This window comes from Arvicola amphibius, chromosome 7 (genome assembly GCF_903992535.2).
Source record: "Arvicola amphibius chromosome 7, mArvAmp1.2, whole genome shotgun sequence".
Lineage (NCBI taxonomy): Eukaryota > Metazoa > Chordata > Mammalia > Rodentia > Cricetidae > Arvicola > Arvicola amphibius.
The window spans coordinates 15,094,658-15,118,313 of NC_052053.1; the positions used below are offsets into that span (position 1 = coordinate 15,094,658).

Genomic DNA, 23,656 nt, shown 5'->3' on the forward strand with positions numbered 1-23,656 from the left:
TTTATTTTGAAAGTGGTTATACTAGGTCTAATGACTCCCTGTGATGTCTGGTCCTAATCCCTGTAACCTACAAATGTTACTTTATATACTTTATATGGAAAACGGGTCTAAGCAGATGTGACTAAATTAAGGGTCTAGGTTAGGCCTGGTGACATATGCCTGCAATCCCAGCACTTGGGAGGCTGAGGTTGGAGGATTGCTGTGAGTTCAAAGCCATTCGATCTTCACAGGAGTACCAGGCCAACCAAAATTCCATCTCAACATCCCCCTACCATACACACACACACACACACACACACACACACACACACACACACACACAGAGTCAGAATCGGGGGTGGGCAAGAAACAGTACACAGATGTATACCATCATTGTTTTTAATAGAAGGAAACAGCAAGACCCAACTATTGGAAAGAAAGAAAAGGTGACAGGAAGAAGTTAGGACCAGGTTGTCCAGGTCCAATGAATGTCAACATGTTCCAGAAGCCAGAAGAAGCAAGTGAGATTCTGCCCTAGAGCCATTGGATAGAGTTTGTGGTCCAGCTCTCTTTACATGGTGATGTAGGTCCAGAGGAGCTTTCAGAGTTCTGGTCTTTAGAAGGAGTTGAGTCTTCAGGTCTGTGGGACTCCGTTATGGCAGTGATAGGAAACTCATACAATAAATACCCTTCTAATGAGTGGGAAGTAGGAGCTCATACAATACCCTTCTAGGGAATGGGAAGTAGCAACTCAGACAATACCCTTCCAGGGAATGGGAAGTAGGAGCTCATATAATACCCTTCTAGGGAATGGGAAGTAGGAACTCATACATTACCCTTCTAATGAGTGGGAAGTAGGATCTCATACATTACCTTTCTAGGGAATGGGAAGTAGCAGCTCATACAATACCCTTCTAGGGAGTGGGAAGTAAGATCTCATTGTTGTCACAACACTCAATGTCATCATCTGACAGCTGCTGACATTGGGCGTCCTTCTGGGTGCTTATTGGACATTTGCAAGTGGTTTTCTCACTCCCAGTTCCTGAATACCATTTAATTATTTCCCGTGGGTTCCAATTTTCAGACTCTCTGTATAAGTGAGATTGCATGACATCACTTCCTGTATTTGGCTTATTTCACTTCATGGAAAGGCTTCCAGCTGAAAGGGCATCCCTTCTTTTTGAAGGCCAAATAGTATTCTATTGTGTATATGCTACATGTTCTTCACTGAGAAATTGTTGGGCACTTACTTTCATTACAATATAGGCAAGACTGCCTTAAAATATGTATTGAAAAGTGAAAGAACGAGAACTAAATTCATTAAAAATAAAATGGACCTACCAAATTTCAATATTAATTTTAGTTACAGCAATAGAGACAGTGGTGGTATTGGTGGACAGACAGTATTCAGAAATCTGTTCACAAAAATAAGCATGCCTATTATTTTTTAAATAAGGATGGAAATAAATTCAATGGAGGGAAGATAACTTCTTATATGATATCAGAGAAACTAGGGGTTCATGGGGAATTGAAGTAAAAACTATAAGAAGGTGGACTCAGGAGACCCATGGACTTAAATATTTTTTAAACTATTGTTTTTTATAGCTGTATTTGAGATTACTTTCATGTTTTAGGCCAGGCAATGAGATTTTTAGATCTGAAATCCGAAGCAGAGCACATAAAAGAGAAAATGTTTTTTTTCTATTAGAGCCAAACTCAGATTACCAGGGAACGGTGACAGCTGAAACCTGCAGGCTGGGGACATGGGCACTGAAGAACCTCTTCTATCTTTTCCTTTCCTAAATAAACGGGATCCGCGCCATTAGACTAGATCTTAAAGACCAGCGTTGTTATCAACAAATATGCTAATTCTCACATTGCACAAGTCCCTTCTTTCCTGGAAACAGCTTCAGAGTGTTGGTTCCTCCCTTGCCAGGCTCTGTCCACCTAAGTCCTATGTCACAGCCCGACGTCTCTGCGGGAGTGGAGAGAGCTGCTTAGGATTATGTGCTCTGTTACTTCTTCAACTCATGAACTAACCCTAGTGAGAGGCGCTTGTGGGCTATAGTCAGTGGGAAGCTAGGGCTGATGGGAGGGTCTGTCTCTCCCTGTAGGAATACAACAAACACATTTTAAAATGTTCCTCTGAGGTGGAGAAGGTGAAAAGCTGCCTGATTCCCTAGAGAGGTGAAACAGTAAGCTCTTGATTGACAGCTCATGTCTTTCTAGAATTGTCTTTGCAGACAGTCCAACTGACTGGTTAAAATCTTTCTCTGTGTGTGAATGAGCAAAAGGGGCCAAGCTGGATCCCTCTGGGTCCACTCTTTTCTAGAAACTGCCATGTGTTGTCGCACAATCTTTGTGTAAGAAATATTTGTGGTGTTATTGCTGCTGTAAACTCTACTTAGGGATTTGACTGGATCGGTTATAACACTACACTAAAGAAACACAATGCCGGGGGCTGGAGAGATGGCTCAGTGGTTAAGAGCATTGCCTGCTCTTCCAAATGGTCCTGAGTTCAATTCCCAACAACCACATGGTGGCTCACAACCATCTGTAATGAGGTCTGGTGCCCTCTTCTGGCCTGCAGGCATACACACAGACAGAATATTGTATACATAATAAATAAATAAATAAATATTTAAAAAAAAAAAGAAACACAACGCCTTCCCCTGTTTAAGAGAAATACGTAGTAAGTTTATATTAAAGCCCTCTTAACCTACCAGTGTAAGCCCTGATAACTGGATGCTACTTGTAAATCTCAGCGCTTTTTTCTCTTTTTAAGGTTGTTGGATATGGAAGGTGAAATAATGACGTACTCGGGCATCTACGCAGGAATCGGTGCGATTGTCCTTATCCTAGGATACATTCAAGTTAGTTGAACCTCCATTTTCTTTACAGACCGACACCTGGCCTCATAGACACCATGACGAAACTGGAAATGCTGCTTTTAGCTTTTAAGCTGTTCAGAAACCCTAAGAACCGCATTTCTACTTAAGAAAGATGTGAGAGACCTGGACAGTCCAGCCGACAGTTGAACCAGTCGGTGCAAGCCGTTGCGCAGGGAAACAGAGTAGACCTCCCTACCCCGACTATCCCTGTCTGTTCTGCTCTTCTCAGCCAGGCATGAAAGCTGTGGTATATCTGTAGGCGGAAGCTTAGCAGCATGGAGAAAGCCGGGCACTGAGAGATTAAGAGAGCAAAGAGTATATTCTGGTTTTTTTCTCCTTTTTTGCTGAGGTCTAACCAAGTGGCAGTCCAGGCCCAATTCTGTAATTCTGAATCAGATTTTCTAGTCTTAAGTAATCTAAGGGTTTAAGGTTACTTAGCTTTATTAAAGAAGAAAGATATTTCATGTTTTGCCACCTTCTGTAGAAACAAAAGTAATGAATTCTCCACTTCACTTATTGAGGGATTCCAGGTAACATTAATTGTAAAGAGAAACTGATCCATTTCTTACTGAGTCTTCACATGACACTTTTTTCTTTTTCCTTTCTCTTTTTTTGGGGGGAGGGGAATCTATAACAAATGAGATTCCCTGCTTTGAGTGTGACTTTTGTCTTATATTGTCCCCAAATCATTTTTTGAACACTGTACTTGGATTACATGAATGCCTAGAGGTTTATACCAAGGAGAAAGGGGAAGTGGTGTACAGAAAGAGCAAGTCTGGAGCATCCGTGTCTCAGTGTGGATGTTGTAGCCTGTGTCCCTTGGTGTAGACACTGGAACCCAACAGGCAAAATTCAAAGACAGTAACCTGTCCGCCTGCCAGAACCGGAGTCAAAGCCAGATCTCTGGGCACTCCTACAAATGTTGAGCTCACCTCCCCATCAACAGGGGGTGTCAGAGCCCGTACCTTAGCATCTAAGGAGAGGCACTTTGTGAGTGACTTCCCTCTTCTTTTCCGCTACTCCCAACCATAACCATGGGAAGTGTGAGCTGTCAGGAATAGAAGAGAATAAACGAATGTGCTCAGCCCTGCGGTGTTAAACACACCTCTGTCCACTTCCAGATAAAATTCTGGGTCATCGCTGGGGCTCGTCAAACAAGGAAAATGAGGAAAATTTACTTTCAGAGAATAATGAGAATGGAAATGGGATGGTTTGACTGCACTTCAGTGGGAGAGCTGAATTCAAGATTCTCTGAGTAAGTAGCTGGTACACCTATGCTATGATGTATTGTTCTAATTTAAACAAACAACCACGGTTATAAGTTAAGTCCTTGTTAGTCTAGCAGGTGAAAGCTGGAGACAGAATGATCAGAAGTTCAAGGGTATTCAAGGCCAGCCTGGGCTATATGACACCTTGGTTTAAAAAAATATCAAATAAATAAATAAAAATAAATTAGACATTTTTATAGACAATAGCTTATGATATAGTTAGTAAAAAAGACAGGTTATTACAAATTTGTTTGTAGATCATTGGTCAAAATATTAGACATGAATTATTACAGGAGTGAGTTTAGATACGTGACATTGTTTGACATAAGGTGAAACTGAGAGACAGCCATGACACCCTACACACACATGGAAAACATACACTTGGAAGTAATTGTTTTGCTATGTCTACAAAGGCACAGAAACAAACCCAGAAATAAATTCTAAAAGTAGCTGAAGAAAGTTAAAAACAATAACAGTAACAAGGCAAAACACTAAAAGTAAACAAAGCAGACCCCCAAACAGCTTACAGCAGTGGGACACTGAGGAACTGAACTCTGAAGCCTTGCAAAGGTCAAGTTAAGTGTACTGTGCAGATGAGGCAGGCAAGCCTGAGGGATGCTGGTAACTTGGGACTCTGTTTGGGTTAGACATACCCTCCTGCTTACAATAATGTAAGCCCAGCTCCTGTGTGTGTGTACGTGAACAATGCACCTAGCAACCCTGGACCCCCACCTGTATCGACTACATGTACACATCTCTCTAAACAACAGGGTAAATTTCTTCTCCCCTAACAACCATCAAACTCGGGCAGTTTCCACTGAAAGTATTTCTGGGTATGAAGACCAGAAGGACCCGAGTGCTTTTGAGAACCCACTCAGCAAAGCCAAACTGTCCTTGGATAAACTTTAGGGAAGATCCTTATTTCCCATCGTATGCTTATGTATAATTGGGCACACATATGATTAAAGTCAGACACATTATAGGAAGAGATATGCATAGCAGGAAAAATAATAATGCTCTTATCTATCAATAAAAATAGAGAACCATCCAAACTATGTCCCTTAGCAACCAGTCTCTCTTTTCTTTAGATCCCATAAAAACAGATCCCAGGTCACGTGGCATGGAGCCACTGAGTACTCTCAACTGTGTGACCTGTGGGCGACTTTGACAGTGTATTCTCTATACTTTCTACTGTCACTTAAGTCTGAATAAAGCTATCTGGTGTCTTTTGCAAATCTATGTGAACCCATGTCTTCAGTTCTCTGGATAAGAGGCTAAGAACCTGGAAACAGCTGGTGCAGAGCCGTCTGCCAGTAACAAAGATGAGAGAGAATGTAATTTCCAGTGTCTAGAGTCCAGAACTTACTTTTCACTCTCTGTGACCATCAACAGATGCTTAACCATCACTAAAATACAATGGTTAACCTCTGGGCAATGTCTTGGGTTCCTCTATTAAATAGCAATTCCTATTTGCTCCATCTAGACAAGAGATTAAGCGGACACACTCAGGCTTGTGAGTTTAATGCAGTTATAGTCAACCAATATTCTGGGATACTTTACAGCCCTGCTCCAAAGCTCTTGGAATAACTAGAATCCTGATAGGAGGCATAAGATGAGCAAGCAAAGAAGTAATCCAAAACAGTACATATTGGGTGTTCATTATACTGAGTATTGCTCTATATACTTGCACATATTAATTCGTTTGACTTTCATAACTGGACACTAAGGTGGGTTCTGCTAAAATCATCTTTTTATAGATGAGGAAACCGATGCACCAAAAAATTGAATAATTTTCCCAGGAAGTGCTTGTATTCAACTTCAGACTGTGGTTCCAGAATTTGTGTTCTTAGCCACTAGTCTCTACTGCCTACAGATAGAATGTAATAAACATAGACACAGTTATAGACAGATAGAGACAGATACACATACACATATATAATCAGACAGACACAGAGAAAGACAGATGTATAGACAACCAGACATATAGAGATTAATTATTTTGCTATGGAAACATGGGGAGACAATGTGAGCTTTTCCTGGGGGTGATCCAGAGTTTCTGAATCTGCATCAGCTTGAAAGCTGAATTAAGACACACACACACACACACACACACACACACACACACACACACACACAGCTGGACCACAAGGAGAGCAGTAGCAATGTTCCAAGGTGGGAGAACTCTTCAAAGGTTTGAGAAGTAGTCCTCGTTTCTCATTATAGAGCCACATTAGGCAGAGACGTAAGAGAAAGAGAGTGAACTGTTTCAACAAACACTTGAGCCGACAGAATCCAGTCATATTGATCTGCCCCTCTCTTGTTTCTAGTGATATCAATAAAATCAATGAAGCCATTGCCGACCAGATGGCCCTTTTCATTCAGCGCATGACGACAGCCGTCTCTGGGTTTGTGATAGGGTTCTACAGAGGCTGGAAACTGACCTTGGTTATTATTTCTGTCAGTCCTCTTATTGGGATCGGAGCAGCCGTCATAGGGCTGGTAAGAATGTTTGTTTATTTACTTATTTATTTTTTTGCTTCAGAGGAAGATAGACATTTGCAGTTACAAAAGGCCAAAACATAACGTTTGGGTTCCTTCTCCATGTGTGGTCGATGTGATTATCATTATACTGATATCTGATGTTTGATTATTCCTCAGAATTAAATGATGCTCCACATAATATGAATTAACGATGTTTTAGTAAGGTTATTATTTGGCTAACAGCGGTCTTCTGTGCTCATGAAGCATCTTCTGATTTGTCGGGTACTTTCTAAGGGATTTCACACCTACTGTCTCTAATGCTTACTCAGAAGGAAACTGTTAATACCATTTAGGGGTCAATAGATGGAGCTCAGAAGGGAATTATTTAGGACTTCACAGCTACATGTTCAAGAGAGCCTGATATCAAATCCCACCCGGTCTCCAGCCGTCCTGTTGCTCCCCATGCTCAGATGCTCAAAAAGGGCACAGGTACATACAGAACAGCAATAAGTGTTCCAATGAGATGTCTGACTTCTCAGCTGTGCCTTCAGGCCATCTGAGCCGTTTAAGGCCAGGCTCTGTGTCATCTCTGGTATAGGGTCTGTCCCTCACTTCTGTGATCCAGACCCAAGTGTAGGAATAGGAGTTTGGGGTCACTGCAGTTAAAGGTCTTCCCTTGTTTCAGGAATTATTATTTTTTTTATCTATAGAACACATTTAAAAATGTTTAGATCACGGGTCATGATATGAGACATGGGCTGAGGTTTCGCTATCAGTAGAATTCAAAGGGAATGCAGGAGCAATACTTAAACATCATTGAGCAGCAGCTGCCAATCACCACGGTGATAGTGTCTAGTAGAGTGTTCACTCGTCACCGATGACACTTCCCAGGCAATACAGGAAAGGGCTGAAAGTGACAGCAGCAAAGAGCTTGCTTTATAAAGCCATGTGACCTGGCCACTCACTAGTGTTTATGACTGGAGGAACACATTAACCCTTTGAAGCCTCAGTTCCATTGTCTTCAATACAGCCTAAATTGTGTGATAACTCGGGATACCATCCATGTGATACATTAAGCAGTGTCTGGCATAAAAACCTAATGTTAAAGGGATATTTTATTATTTTTAAAAACCCACAAGACCTCATAAGCTTTACAATGGGCTTTCCTGCAAACCTCTTTCTTGCCTTGCTCCAGAGAACCTCAAATTCCACTGAAGACCCTGCTGGGCTCTTAAAATTTTTCGATCGGCTTTTATTTTTCTTTCTGTACTTGTTTAATATTTTCTCCAAGCATATGATAAATTAATATCTGTATTCCCATGGGCCACACACTGTGTTTTCGCATCCCAGAGACGGAATGATTGATCAATGAACTTGCTTTGAACCAGACTTCACAGTACAGTTTCTGGTGTCACCTAAGTGCCTAAAATTCTAGCTTCTCAGCCAGGCGGTGGTGGCGCACACCTTTAATCCCAGCACTCGGGAGGCAGAGGTAGGTGGATCTCTGTGAGTTTGAGGCCAGCCTGGTCTACAAGAACAGCTAGGGCCATTACACAGAGAACCCCTGTCTTGAAAAACAAAAAACCAAAACAACAACAACAACAAAATTCTAGCTTCTTGTTCTGGAATGTTCCAGCTCTGTGCCTACCTCCCCTTGCATTCATGTCTATGCCTGGTTGTTCCTGTAAAGTGACAACAGCAATTTGGTGGCATGTAAGTCAAAGATAGGACACACACACACACACACACACACACACGATGGGCAACGTATGACACACTAATGCTGTCTGTGGGTTTTGTATGTCTTCATCACACCTTTCTCTTTAGGATGAGAAACACAAGCAATTGTCAGATATTATAAAATATATGTTTTTTTAAACTCCCAATATGTCCTATTCTTAAGTAATGTGGCTTCATAAAAAAGCTGATATCGCTCATACTTTTTAATGTTTTAACTACTGTGTAAAAATGTGTGTGTTTCAGGAATACATTAGATAAAGGTGGGGCTAAAGCCGTAATGCCATCGTCCACCGTGCTTGAGTATGAGCATCAGTGTAGGGAAACAGTTTCCAACTGCAGATTTTATAAAATGTGGACGGAGGAAATACTAACGATATGTTAAAGTTATTTTTATTTATCTTGTATTTTAGAACCCCGCCTAATATTTTGCTAGTAACAGCTCTCCTGAAAGTCTAAGGGGAAAACCCTGTTAGAATATACACTTCGGTCATCTACATTCTATATATATTTTAGATTTCTGAGTTAGGTGAGTTCCCACAACATTAATTTCCCCCTTGTTTCTTACTGTTGTCTGCTTGGTTTTGCTTCTGACAGGGTCTCATGTATCTCAGACTGACTTCACTCACTATGTGGGTGGGGGTTGACCTTGAATCCCTAATTCTCTGACTTCCTCCTTGCACATTCTGCAATTACAGACGTGTGCCACCATGCCCAGCTGCTTTTCCCTAGGACCTGGTCCAAATTCAATTTTAGAAAGTGGCTTTTTAAAAACTACTAAACACAGATGTCTTTTCCATTTGTAAAAATGAAAAATTTAGTAAACCTTTTATATTTGAGTCAAAATATTTACCTGGCACTTTCTCCTTTGGAGTTGCTGCAGCAATGCTGTGTCCCTGTGTAGTGTGGTTCTGTCCTCCTCTACTCTGGACATGTGCCTACGTAGGCCTCCGGGCTTTGCCGCTGATGTTTATAGATTCTGCAATGACTCCAATAGCAACCGAATATGTCATAGTTTGACATAGGAACCTCATTACCAGAGCAACCGAAACACCAGTCTTCCCAGACTTGAGGGCACTTTAACTCTGAGAACATTTTCATTGAGACAGACTTTTAATATCATTTTGATATAAGAATAACGGTTGGCAAAACGGCTAAATGTAGCAAGGCCAATAAGGATATGGAGCAAAAGGAACCCTTGCACACTGTTGGTAAAAAATACAAACTAGTAGATCTCTTATGTAAAACAGCGAGGAACACCCAGGGATGATGTTTAACACAAGCTAATCTTGGATTAGCTTTTTTCATTTGTTACAGCAAAAATCTAGTGTTTTGTTAAACCATACCACCTGCTCGTTTTGTTAACTGAACCACTGACTGACAGGTGAACTTCCTGTTTTCCCCCTGGTGAATTTTAGAGCGTGGCCAAATTCACAGAGTTTGAGTTGAAGGCTTACGCCAAAGCGGGATCTATTGCTGAAGAAGTCATTTCATCGATGCGAACAGTGGCTGCTTTCGGTGGGGAGAATAAAGAGATTGAAAGGTAGGTTATTTTGAACGTCTGCTGGTTTCCTAAATTTCATAAATCGATACAGTTCCCTGATTTTTCTTCGTCTTGTACAAAGTGACAGACCCACTGGCATTTAGAGCAACACGGGGAGCAACAGGAGGGGCTATTTGTTCAAGGTAGTTCAACCAGAGTGCATTAAAAAGTCTAAAACAATGTTTTTATTTTCCCCTGTGGATCTTGCTATATAGACCAGGGTGGTCTTGAGCTCGTGGTCTCCTGCTTTGGTCACCTAAGTACCAGAATGAAAGGTGTGTGCTACCACACCCAGTACAGTATACTTTGGGGGATGGTTTCTAGAGAGCTGAGATAGGCAGGCCACTTGTTTCCACCTCTGGTGATATAGAAGCGTATGCATTATACTTCATCTCAGCCTTCAGCAGCATTTACTGTCTTTAAAGAAAAGCCTACATGATGCAGAAATGCAAAGGATGAGGAAAACTGAGAAAACAAAACAAAACCCGACACACTGAAAAGCTCCCAGGCACAATGGAAACCACTCACAGAAAAGACAGCCATCAGAAAGGGAGAAGCTGTATGTAAAACAAACTTTGCGTCTGACAAGGGATTGACATAGAGAACGTGGTATAGAGAGATTGGGATAGAGAGACTGGCATGTAAGGAACTATAAAAAACTCACTAGTAAGATAATGATTAATCCAACTTGAAAACGAGCAACAGAGTTAAAGTGGTCAGTTTGCAAGAAGACACACAGGCAGTCAATTCTGTGAAGACAGTGTCATCGCCCTGAGGAGCCATCAGGGAAACACAACTCATAACCAGCCCACAATACTATCTCACCCTACTAAGAATAACGGTTGGCAAAACGGCTAAATGTAGCAAGGCCAATAAGGATATGGAGCAAAAGGAACCCTTGCACACTGTTGGTAAAAATATAAACTAGTAGATCTCTTATGTAAAACAGAGAGGAAGTTCCTCAGTCCCTTCAACTGAGAACTGTGTGATTCAGCAATCCCGCTGCTTGGCACATACCCAAAGGAAATGAAATCAGTATGTGTAACAAGTCTGCGAAGCATATTTAGTGTAGTGATGTTCATAAGAGCTAAACAATAGAAACAACCTTGGTGACTATTTATTGATCGATAGATAAAGAAAGAGCAATATATATATATATATATATATATATATATATATATGGTGAGACAATTTGGTCATTAAAAAAAACCACAAAATTTTGTTATTTCTAACAATGGACAAAGTCAAGAGGAAGATTTACTCAATTGCACTTGTATCTGTAAAGTCTAAAAGCCTCGATAACATAGAAGTTAAGAGTAGAGCGAGGGCTGCCAGACGCTGGACAGAGCAACAGGGAGAGATGCGTGGAGAAAGCAGGAGGGAAGGACTTGAAGCTGGGAGGAAGTTCTGACATGTTAATCCACAGTTCCACAGCTACGGATGGCAAGGTGCTGCGCAGTTCAAAAGCAAAGAAGGATCCTGAAAGTTTGTCTTTGGGGTTTGTGTTTGGCTTTTCAACATGTAGTCCAGGCCAACTTTGACTTGCTCTGTAGCCAAGGCTGTCCCTAAACTTGGACTCTTCCCACCTCTGACTCTTTTGTCCTAGAAAAACTAGTTTGCCCCCATTCCCAGTTGCTCAGTGATTGAGACTATTGCATATGCACTCAATTTAAACATTACATTATGTGTACACACATCAAAGCATCACATTTTATCCCATCACTATCCATGAGTTTTTATGTATTAGTCAGGAATATAACTTAATTGACATTTTCAAAGACCACGGGAGCCTGGCGCAGTGACTCATGCCTTCTATCCCAGCACGAAGAAAGCTCAGGCTGGAAGATGTTTACCTTTATTAAAATCAGTTGGTTCATCTCTTGGGGGAGGGGAGAAAGAAAGAAAGGAGAGGGAGAAGGAAATGACAGCATGATCCAAACTGAAGTTCCACGTTTTTCATTTTCTTAAGGTGATATTTTATTTATTTGATGGGGAAGAAGGTGCTGTGTGGTCTCAGGTCAGGTGGGCGAAGGGCAGGAGTCAGACTTCCCCATCCACGGTGTGGATCCTGGGATCAATTGTGGTTCCTTGGGCTGGAGTCATCTGGACAGACTCATAACCTTTCTTTTTAATTGAACATGTTTTGTGAAGCTACTGTGCTGTTAAATACATTTAATAGCTTCTATAATTTTGTATTCAACCAAACAAAAATTAGCCCTGATGAATTATGACAAGTCATTCCAGAGACTAATTTTTAATGAGAGTAAAAAACTTAATTTGCAAAAATAGATGTAGTTGTCAAAAATATGATTGTATAGCTGGGTGGTGGTGGCACACACCTTTATTCCCAGCTCTCAGTAGACAGAGGCACACATGTCTCTGAGTTCGAGGCCAGCATGGTCTACACAGCAAGTTCCAGGGCAGCCAGGGCTATACCGTGAAACCCTGTCTTGGAAAAAGAAAAGAAAAAGAAAAAAGATTTTATTTATTCATAATTTAGTTAATATATTTTGAGCTTTTTAATTTGTTTGTTTGTTTTTTTGAGACACAGTCTCCCTATGTAGTCCTGGTTGGTCTGGAACTCACCATATGACTAGCCTAAGCTGTTGATTTGGAGATAATTGCCTATTTTCTGATAGAAATCTGAGATATATATATATATATATATATATACACACACACACACACACACACACACACACACACACACACATATATTCCAAAGAAATACTTTAAATGTAAACAGTAATAGATCCCAAGCAGAGATATTTGTTAAAACATTGGGGTCAAGTCTATCCCACTGTGCCTCATCCAAGTTGTGACCGACTTAAGTAGCTTTGTTTGGGGGTGACTATAATCACCTCATAAAATTCTGCGTCATGACCTACCTTAAATGTTATACCCTGAGCTGCTCCAGTAGGCATTAACTCAAACCTTTTCTGTTTACAGGTATGAGAAAAATCTCGTGTACGCCCAGCGCTGGGGAATTAGGAAAGGAATGGTGATGGGGTTCTTTACAGGGTACATGTGGTGCCTCATTTTCCTTTGTTACGCGCTGGCCTTCTGGTATGGCTCCTCGCTAGTCCTGGATGAAGAAGAGTATACACCAGGGACCCTGGTCCAGGTACTTTGGTCTTGTTTCCTATATGTGTTATTTCCTGCTAGTTTATTGGAAAAGTCACTATAGTAGCCATAAAGATTATTGCTTTAATGTCCAAGGCAGGAAAGCCTCAGGGGGTTGCTAAAGGCCATCTGTGGGACTAACAGTATTAAGACACTTTAGTGAAGAGAAGCTGAACATGTGGGGTGATGAAGAACAATGTCATGGTTTCCGTAAGTAGAGATTTTGCAGGTGTGCAGCAGTGGCCCTCCAGCTGATCCCCAAAGACCATGTACCATGGAAATGGAAAATCATTGACCTCTCAGCTAAAAATGGACAGGTCATAAAACTAAAGTTAGTAATAGTACAAGATACGTGCCTAAATATTATGTTTGTAATTAACACATCACGTCAGGAACATCTTCAACCAAGTAAGTTATACAGGCATATTTCATAACTCGTTTATGGGATGTCATGCCGTCATGAATGCTCTAGCTGAGTTCATTCATAGTGTCCTCTCAGTTAGTCAACTCCACAAGCATTGGCCGGGCATCTGCTGTGTGCCAATCCATCCACGGCCCAGTGGACAGCAAAAGAATACGGTTCTTTTTGTCTCATTGGGAAAGATAAGGGATGATTAACCAATCGTGTAAGCGTGTGATGGCTAACAGGGGCATAGACTATAACAGAGAGGACGGGGAACATTTACAGTAAATAGAGGGTCAGCTAATATGTCCAGGACAGAAAAAAACGTTCTGGTTGCTCCCCAAAATGCCTTTCTTCCTTATTTTAACACCTCTGAAGGTGGCAGCCTGCACTTTCCCAGCCAGGCCTTGCACACTCATCTAGACTTGCACACTCGTCTAGGCTTGCACACTCATCTAGGCTTGCACACTCGTTTATTCTTGAGTTCTCTTTACAACCTCTGTTCTTCTCCTTCACGGCACTTGTGTCTTGGGAAACTTTTGCATCTGTTTGCATTTATCCTTACCCCTTTCTGTCCTCAGAGAGTAAGGTCTATGAGGTCCATGGTGAGGGGCTGGGCTTGCATTGCTGGGGTGATGGAAATAGCCTCACGGAAGATTTTTAGAGTGTTTTGGCTGCAGATTCTGGATGGAACAGGCCCCAGTTGAACAATGGAAAGTACCAGGAATTCACTAACTACATGAAAGTTTATCATTCAAAACATACTGTTTATTACAAATAACCCTAGGGGAAACTGAGGAACGGTTTGCATCGGCCATGGGGATGAACGTCCAATGCCAGGCATTCTGAACAATAAATTAAGCAGTAGAATATTTTAAAATTGTTTTTGTGTTTGGAGAACGGACAGCAGGCGTAGCTTTGAACTTTGTTTAAAAATATTGAATCTGATAACACGTGTTACATCAATTTTGAATGATGGTATGAAAAGTGGTATTATCATATTTTCCCATTCTCCCTGTAACTTAGATCTACTTTTGCACAGTGAAAAGTTTAAAGTATCGTAGGTCTGAAATTTGACTCTAAAGTTCCTTCCCCTTATTGATCCACCTGCTTCTGAAAGCTTTAGCATTTGAGCTGGTGGGATGGCTCAGTGGGTGAAGGCTCTTTCTGCTAAGCATGGAGATGTGAGCTTGATCCCCAAGGGATCGTAAACTTGACTCAGGCAAGGCATCCTCTGACCTCCACCCCTGCACTGTGGCACACATGCAGACCCCAATGAACAAATAAATAAATGTAATTAAAATCATTTCAAAGCTGTATACTATACATTTACAAATCAAAGGTACCAACAGCCAAATTCAACGCTGGCTGTTCACTTTGCAGAAACACACTCCTTGAGCAAAGCTGCTCTTTGTTTCTACATCTGTGAAAGGAGAGAGGCATTCGTGAATGAACGTTCAAAGGAGAAATGAATTAGTAAATTGAAAATTAAATATCCACAAGTTCAGCTGAAAGCTCTGAGTAAAACATTCCTCCTGCCGTAGCTTCAATCGTCAACTTTTCAAACCTGGAAAACTGCCTCAGTGGAGAGATGGTATTCATCAAGTTGGCCTGTGGGCATGTGTGTAGGGCATGGTTTGTCTCAGGTCTTTGATTGTTGATTGGTGTCTGAGGGTCCCTACTGTGGGTGGTGCCGTCCCCAGGCAGGTGGTCCTGGGCTGTAGAAGAAAGCAAACTAAGTAAGTCGCAGGGAGCGAGTCAGGGAGCAGTTCCTCTGTGGTCTCTGTTCCCATTACTGTCTTCAGATTCCTGCCTTAGCTCCCCTCAATAATAGATGCTGACTTGAAAGTCAAGTAAACCCTTTCCTGCCCACATTGCTTTTGACTATGGTGCTTATACCACAGGAAAACAAACAGAAGCACCATGGTAACTGTCTTAGTGACTTTTCAGATTCTGTGAAGAGGCACCGTGACTAAGGCAACTTGTAGAAGAAAAAGTTTGCTGGGGGATTTCAGTTTCAGAAATAGAGTTCATGACTGTCATGATGGGGAACACGGCAGCAGGCAGGTAGGGGTGGCACTAGAGTGTAGAGTGGTGGCTGAGAGAGAGGGTTTCTCTGTGTGTAGCTCTGGCTGTCCGGGAACTCACTCTGTAGGCCAGGCTGGCCTCGAACTCACAGAGATCTACCTACCTCTGCCTGCTTCCCAAGTGCTGGGATTCAAGGCATATGCCACCACCACCTGGATGAGAGCTTACATCTTGTTCTGCAAGCATGGGGCAGGGGAGATAACTGGGAAATAGCATGGGCTTTTGAAACCTCAAAGCCCACTCCCAGTGATATGTCTCCTCCAACAAGGCCACACCTCCCAACCTCCTAATCCTTCCCAAACAGTTCCACCTGCTGGGGAGCAAAGATACCAAAAAAAGCCCCTGAGGCCATTCTCATTCAACTACCACAGCAGCTAATTTCTAGTTTTATGATTCTCATCTTTAAGTTTCCCAGCAATTCAACCACTTTAGCAGATAGTTTTTAAAAACTTACTTTGTATAGACATAGGATAGTGTGTATCGCTAACATTTCCACCATCAGTTATTATCTTCCTAGTCTCAACTTCTTCCTCTGCTTACCTTGCCTTAATAAGTGCTTCTTTGTAAAAAACAAAAAACAAAACCAAAAAGACTTCCTTTAATCTCTCTCTCTCTCTCTCTCTCTCTCTCTCTCTCTCTCTCTCTCTCTCTGTGTGTGTGTGTGTGTGTGTGTGAGAGAGAGAGAAAAAGACAGAGTTAATTCTTGGCTATACTTTTCCACAGCAAAATAAAAGTTGAGTACTCCTAAGTTGAGTTAAATGTTTTAACCCACTAAACTAATTAGCAATCAGATTAATTTAGCACATTTTGTGGTGCATAAAACTATTATGGCTTCCTTGGCTGTAAATGAAAAGCAGTTCTCATAGATTACTGTAATTAATATTACGTGTGTACAGACAAAAACATGCTCTCTGGTCTATTAGGGAAAGATGAAGAACCGAATGAGGGTTTGTTTTTTAGGTTTCAGGGTTCAATAATAAAGGAAAATAGTAGTAATAGAAAACAATATTCACTCAGTGTATAAAAGGCAACAGGCACTGAATGAGGTGTTTGATGTAATTATCATAAATCATGCGCACAACTTTATTCTGTGATTGGCATCATGATTCTACCACTACAGAAATGAAAGGTGACCGTGAGGTTAAGAATATGTGCCAAGTGACAAAGAATATAACTTGAGCTCTGGTCTCAGTGACTACGGGCCTGTCCCCAAAGCCACTTTTCCTTCCTCCATATCTATGTTGAAAGGGACACGGAGCCCAGTTCCCTGGAAGGGTGCCCCATGCATTGCCTGCTCCCTATAATCTCTCTTCTTTCCTATACACACGGCTAAAGCTACGATGTTTCTAATGAAAACTTCTGCCTGGGATGTGTGCTCTCTCCAGTCTTATTGGGCATGCATCTGTCTTCTCTTACTCATAGGCTTCTCTGGGAACCTCCTTGAAGAAAATTGTTTGAGGCAACAGCTTATAATGTCAGGCTAAGTAAGGGTTTGCCCTCTAGTCTTCAATTGAAGACTCCAATGACTCAGTAAAATAGCCATTGTGCCAAATACAGACCCTATCCATTTTTTATAAATACACTCTATTGGGATGTGTCCATGGCCATTTATTTATGCATTGCTAAGCTTGCTTTTGTACTATATGGTATGTGTGTACATGGTTCTAAACCCATATAGCCTGAAGAACCTGAGCTATTTACTAGGGGACTTTTACAGAATGTGTTTGCTGGCTCTGGATCTAGGATGCAAGAAGGCTTCCTTTGCTGAGGTGGGTGGTTTCTGGAGAGGGTGGTCTTAAAACAGTTTAGATAAAAACTATTCTTATCAAACTGTTTGTACTATTCCTTCAGCTTTTCTACTCTGCAGGAAAGGGATGCTCAGTTTTAAAAGAATGTTTTTAAAGTATAACTATGGAGAAACGCTTTACAAAGTAAAACATAGTCTACATATTTCTAAAAGGCCTGTAAACTACTTTAAATATTTCTGAGAAATCTCAAGAATTCACGAGGATGCTCCAAATGATAAACGGCATTGTTCACAAACTGGCAAAGATGTATGAAAACTACGTTTTTCTTTCCATTTCAGATTTTCCTCTGTGTCATAGTAGCGGCTATGAACTTTGGCCATGCGTCTTCTTCCTTGGAAGTCTTTGCCACTGGGCGGTCAGCAGCTTCCAGTATTTTCCAAACAATAGACAGGGTGCGTAAAAGCCAAAGGAAATGGGGAGTGGGGTATGAGCTGCAAGGTAGAACAAATTGCGTTCCTGCTCTCACACTCATACTGGAAGATACCTGCAAAGAAATCACGTCTGTCTGAGTCAGGGTCTTCCCACGTAGTCCTGTCTGTGGTCTGGTGCTCGCTAAGGTACACCGGGCCCTAATATCCACTTGCCTCAGGCTTGTGTGTGCTGGGATTAAAGGTGTGAGCCACTGCACGCAAGGGCAAGAAATAAACATTTAAAGATAACATCAGAGAGTGCTAGACCTAATAAAAAGAGATAAATTAGGACTAAGTGTTTTGGCTGGCTAGTGGGAGGGATCTTTAAATGAGGTTCTTGGGAAGTAAGAGAAAGGAAAGAATCCCTGGTTGAGAAACTTCCAGGTTAGGAAGAGATTGGTAAACTGAAGGAGTTAAGAAAGTCAAGCGTGTGAACGAGCAAAGCAATCCAGGGCAAAGGCTGGAGGGATGGGTGGGAAAGGCCTGAAGATCAGGTTTGTGAGCCTGGATTTTCTGCTGGCAGGGAATCTCTTCAGGTTTTTAAAGGACTTTGGTAGCCCTGGGTGGATTTTGGTGATTAATTTATGGAAGCAGATTGAAAATCATGTCAGGTAGCTACTGACCAAGAACAGGAGGAAAGATTTATTTTGTTATTTTTTGGTAGTGTCTGCGTCTGTGTATCTATCTGCCTGCTTCTGAGAGTGAAGGCAGCTGCCTGTGAAGGTCAGAGGTGTCAGACTCCTTGGACGGAATTAAAAGTGGCTGTGAGCCTCCCTCTGCAGGAGTGGGGTCCTGAACCTATGTACTCCGATGAGCAGCGTGCCTTGTAACCATCGAGCCGCCTGCCTCTCCAGACCTTTGACCTTTTCTAAGGCTAACTTCTTAGGGCTGCCATAGTTTCACATGGAGTGATGACTGTCGAGGGTCCCTATGAAAACAGCTGAAAATTAAGGCATTTAAAATTTATTTTATTATCCTTATTAGACTCTTTAAAAGAAAATAGAGTATGGCTTTGGTCATGAATTCTTATTACTAGTGTGGGGGATGGAAATAATTGAACCTGGAGTGTTCCAAGAGGAAGAGAGGGCCCACTTCCTTTTCTGGTTAGCCAGAATGCTTGTTTCAAATTGGTCTCACTGGTAGCAGAAGAGTGAATTCAGGGTACAGTTGGAAGTTGGTGATATTTGAGAACATTCTGTGGGCACTTAATTTTACTCATTTTCTGCCTTGGCTACCAAATGCAGAGTACCACTAGCCCCAGCCTAGCTGACTAGTTATATTTCCCTGAGCAAGAAATACTTTCAGAGGTTCCTCCCTGTCTAACAAGGACATAACAATGTAAATGCAAAAGCTATATTAAAACACCGTGTGCCTTGCCTTCTATCATCTCAGTAATATATACGTGTGTGATATAATACATTACATTAAATGCTAACTATATGATCTATCAACAAACAATTTCTTACCATATTATATAATATTAATAATATATAATCTTACAGTACTAATTCATCAAGTAATAATAAATAAATAAAACTCTACCGTTCTATCAATGTCACATTCAACAATAATATATAGTAATATAATAAGCCAGCAATCTCAACAGTGATGAGAATCATCACTTTTGTAAATATAAAATATGGAAGTAACTTATCTTTAACATATCTCTGCAATATTTTGCCCAAATAAAATTCTGCTTTTTTTAAAAAAAAATTATTAGATTTATTCATCTTATTTGTCTGTTTATTTTGCCTGCATGTCTGTATGCACAGCACATGCACGCTTGGTGCCTGTGGAAATCCAAAGAGAACATCAGATCCTCTGGAAAAGGAGTTCTAGGTCGTTGTGAGCTACTTACGGTGAGAGTGCCGGCAACTGAATCAGGGCCCTTTGCCAACAAGAGCTCTTAAGCACTGTCTCCAGTCCCAGTGTTACTTTGTGGGTTCACGAATTTACTAAGACAGACACAAAATAGATGCGGTGTGCATTATGACTGCATCTTTGTATTGTACTGCAGCAACCCGTCATTGACTGCATGTCAGAAGATGGATACAAGCTGGACCGAATCAAGGGGGAAATTGAATTCCATAATGTGACCTTCCGGTATCCTTCTAGACCAGATGTGAAGGTGAGTGTTCACATTTTGCCTTTTTATTATTATTATTATTATTATTATTATTATTATTATCATCATCATCATTATTATTACCATTATATAATCCATTCCCAGAGCCACACACTGCTTTCTTAGGGCTGACTCAGTTTCCAGGATCAGATGACAGAGACGTGTTTCTCTGGAAGTGTCCCCGTGTATTGTGCCAGCTTAGGGGCACACTGCATTTCTAAGTGATGACCGCATTGTGCAAATCCTTCTGGTTGGAACACGGTCTAGCACAAGACTCAGACTAAGTCAGCCGTGATCCTCTGCTGAAAGGAGTGGCAGAGCCGGTCATTCGAGTAGTGCTTTTTCTAGTCACCACCTCCTTGGAGATCACGGGAGGTGGAGCCTGATGAAGGAAGTGTGGCTGGAGGAACGAGCAGCTGGAAGTAGGTTCTCCAGGCCTCTGGCTGCATTAGTCCTTAGAGGAAGGTCACCTGGTGCTGTTGCTCTCACAAACCTTGTGCTTAGGACTGACCTGGGCACATAGTGAGGGAATTAGATTGTTTTCCAGAACCTCCAGATCACGATTGTTAGAGGGAACCCCACCCTACAGGAAGCAACCATCCGCCCTCTTGAATGAACTGGCTTTGAAATGATGCTTTGTTTTCATTCCGAACATGGCATCTCTTGTTTCCTCTTATTAATAACATATCTGTTATACTCGCAGAACCGAATCCTAATTCCCACCTTTCGTCCTTGTCCTTCAGAGAGGTTTAGACCTAGAAACACAGCACGCACATCTATAAGGCAAAATTATTCAAGTAATATACTCATGCCATTCAAGCATATCATCTGCAAATTGGTTTGTTTCTGATTCTTGGTCTATGAATTATCATTACGCTTGTGAATTACAGGAGCTTCTTGTTTAACTAATTGAGATTGACTCCTTGAGGTATCCTGGTCTGTCAGATGTATTTTAGATTAGATTTCGAGGCCTAATTTTAAAGGTGACCCTTGCTTATTTACCAGTGTTAATACAGTATCATTTTATTGTTGGCCACAGTTATTAAGCAGTGTGCTAATGATAAACCTTTTTTCCAGACGGTCTTCTTTCGTTGTTGATTGATGGGTAGACGTGGATAGTACCATGGGACATAAGTAAGCACAGACAGACCCACACACATTGACACACATGCAGTGGGTATGGATACAATATACAAATCCTCACAAAGCATCCTATGTATGGTCTAACTGCTTAGTTAAGTGCCCAGTGACATTATGAACTTCAGAATGTTCTTTCTTCTCTAGATTTTAAATAACCTCAGCATGGTCATTAAACCGGGGGAGATGACAGCTCTGGTGGGATCCAGTGGGTCTGGGAAGAGCACAGCCCTACAGCTCATTCAGAGGTTCTACGACCCCTGCGAAGGCATGGTGCGTATCTTCCAGAAACTTCTCAACATGTCGGAGCAAGCGAATGCAAATAGTGACATTGTCAAATGGATTCTTTGGATTTAACATCATTTTGCATTTACCTATAGTGCTTCTTTTGTCTTTCACATTTACAGTTTCAACTTCTTTGAGCAGCAAAGTGTTTTTTTTTTTTAATGAATCAGATTAGGCAGCAAGGTTTTCTATAAAGCACACACCTACAAGATAGGAGCTATTGCTTACTTTTATTGTATCTTTTGAAGTCCCTTTTTGGTCACGAGCCAAAAGACAATAAACGTACTCAGAGTATGGTGAGCAACTGGCTACTCTTCAGAGGAATTTAAAATGTGCCATTTCTGAGGCTACCAATGAGAAATTAAGTGGGTTTCACATCACCCATGTTTTGACAATGAATTTTTTAGTTCAATTATATCCTTATATAAATAGCCACGTTTCCATGGGAATTGTTTCTATTACCGTCTTGGTATTCTCTGATTATTCTCCCCAGTGGCTAAGTATCACCTAACATTATGATTCAGAAGCTTGAGGGACTCCAAGCTGTGTTACACTCTTCTGCTCTCTAGGTGACTCTGGATGGCCACGACATTCGCTCTCTGAACACCCGGTGGCTGAGGGACCAGATTGGGGTGGTAGAACAGGAGCCGGTTCTGTTCTCTACCACTATCGCAGAAAATATCCGTTATGGCAGAGAGGAAGCAACAATGGACGACATAGTCCAAGCTGCCAAGGAGGCCAATGCCTACAACTTCATTATGGCCCTGCCACAGGTACCCTCTTTATAGTCCAGGGGAACGCAGACGTCATCAAAGGAAGACTACGTCTTTTTCATTTGAATCCTCAGTCCTTAAATTCTTAATGGCATGCTCTAGATTGACATCTGGAAATGTACCATGTTTTCCGTTTCATGTAAAAATATGTCACTTATATAGCTGCCATCTTCCAAACTGGAGATCTCTCTTTCAAAAACACCCCTTTGATGTAGATAGAATTTCTTGGTCTACCTACTAAGCAAGGATTGGAAATATTGCAATATTTGTCATGAAGCAATGCTCGAGAAATGTTTTCTTACTTGTTAGTCACCTTCCAGTTACTGTGACAAAATACCCAAGATAAGCCAGTTATAAGGAAGAAGATCTATTTGGGCATATGGTTTCAGTCAAAGGTCAGCGGTTTCCTTTGCTTGTGGCAAGATAGAACGTAACTGTGGGGAGTGTGTAACGCAGCGCAAACAGCTCACCTCTCAGAAGCCAGGAAGCCAAGGGAGGAGAAGGAGACAGACCCTCCAGCTCAGTAGAACAACTTCCTCACCCCTAAAAGGTTCTACTGTCTCCCAATAATGCCACAAGGTGGTACCAACTACTTGATAAGAAGAAGCTTCAGAAAGGAAGAATTTTTCTAACAGTTTGAGGACACAGTCTAACATGGCAGGGATGGTGTGGCAGCATGAGCATGTCCCAGCTGGTCACACGTGTTTGTGGGCAGGGAGCTGAGAGAGATGGATGCTGGCGCTGAGCCAGCTTTCTATTTCCCTTTTTGATCCCAGTCCGTGGGAGAGTGGTCATCTATATTCAGGCTGGGTCTCCTCTTTGCTGACTACCATTTTTGGAAATGCCCTCAAAATCTACACAGAGGTGTGTCTCCTAGGTGGTTTCAAATCCCACTGAGTTGCCAAGGACCACCTGCTGAAACAATGATGATATAAATCATCACCACCACTGTCCTTATGCTTCCGTTTTCTTGTACTTACACAGCTGAACTATTGTGCTCTTAAACCTGAATCTCACACATTCAAGAGTTCACTGTTACATCTCCATTCTGTGCAATCACCATGTCTACAAGAACTGGCTCTATATTATATCTGCTATATTTGCCTGGACGGTCTGCTAAAGTCACAGGACAATTACTGATAGCATACGCAAGCTTTGCTCTAACACGTCACATCTACTAGTTCTTACACCTTGCCATGTAGCAAGTACTATTATGTCTATCTGCAGACGAATAGCGATGTTCTGTGAGGTCGCAGCAGGCGGTCCAGCTCCAGAGTCACTGACCTCGGATGTACCACCGTCACCCTCTGAGTTAGCTAGGGTATTATCACTGTGGAGAGACATCGTGGCTACCGCAACCCGTATGAAGAAAAACATTTAATTGGGGCTGGCTTACAGTTCAGAGGTTTAGTCCATTATAGAAAGCATGGTGACATACTGGCAGACATGATACTGGTAGGTGAGAGTTCAACATAGGGATCCACAGGTAGAAGGAAGAGAGAGAGCCTCTGGACCTGACTTGAGCTTCTGAAACCTCAAAAACCCACCCCCCAGTAAAACACTTCCTTCAGAAAGGCTGCATGTACTCCATTAAGACCACACATC

The 23,656-nt window shown here is 41.7% G+C and overlaps 1 protein-coding gene across 1 annotated transcript in view; it reads left to right on the forward strand.

Annotated features, from left to right (window-relative positions):
• Abcb11 (ATP binding cassette subfamily B member 11) overlaps positions 1-23,656 on the forward strand; it is an 80,865-nt gene that overhangs the window by 19,839 nt on the left and 37,370 nt on the right. The window contains exons 6-14 of the mRNA XM_038335866.1: positions 2,765-2,852; positions 3,992-4,125; positions 6,466-6,637; positions 9,775-9,899; positions 12,849-13,023; positions 17,600-17,713; positions 19,749-19,859; positions 21,141-21,266; positions 21,848-22,051. Of these exons, the coding sequence (XP_038191794.1) occupies positions 2,765-2,852; positions 3,992-4,125; positions 6,466-6,637; positions 9,775-9,899; positions 12,849-13,023; positions 17,600-17,713; positions 19,749-19,859; positions 21,141-21,266; positions 21,848-22,051 (1,249 nt within the window). The remainder of the gene's footprint in view (positions 1-2,764; positions 2,853-3,991; positions 4,126-6,465; positions 6,638-9,774; positions 9,900-12,848; positions 13,024-17,599; positions 17,714-19,748; positions 19,860-21,140; positions 21,267-21,847; positions 22,052-23,656) is intronic.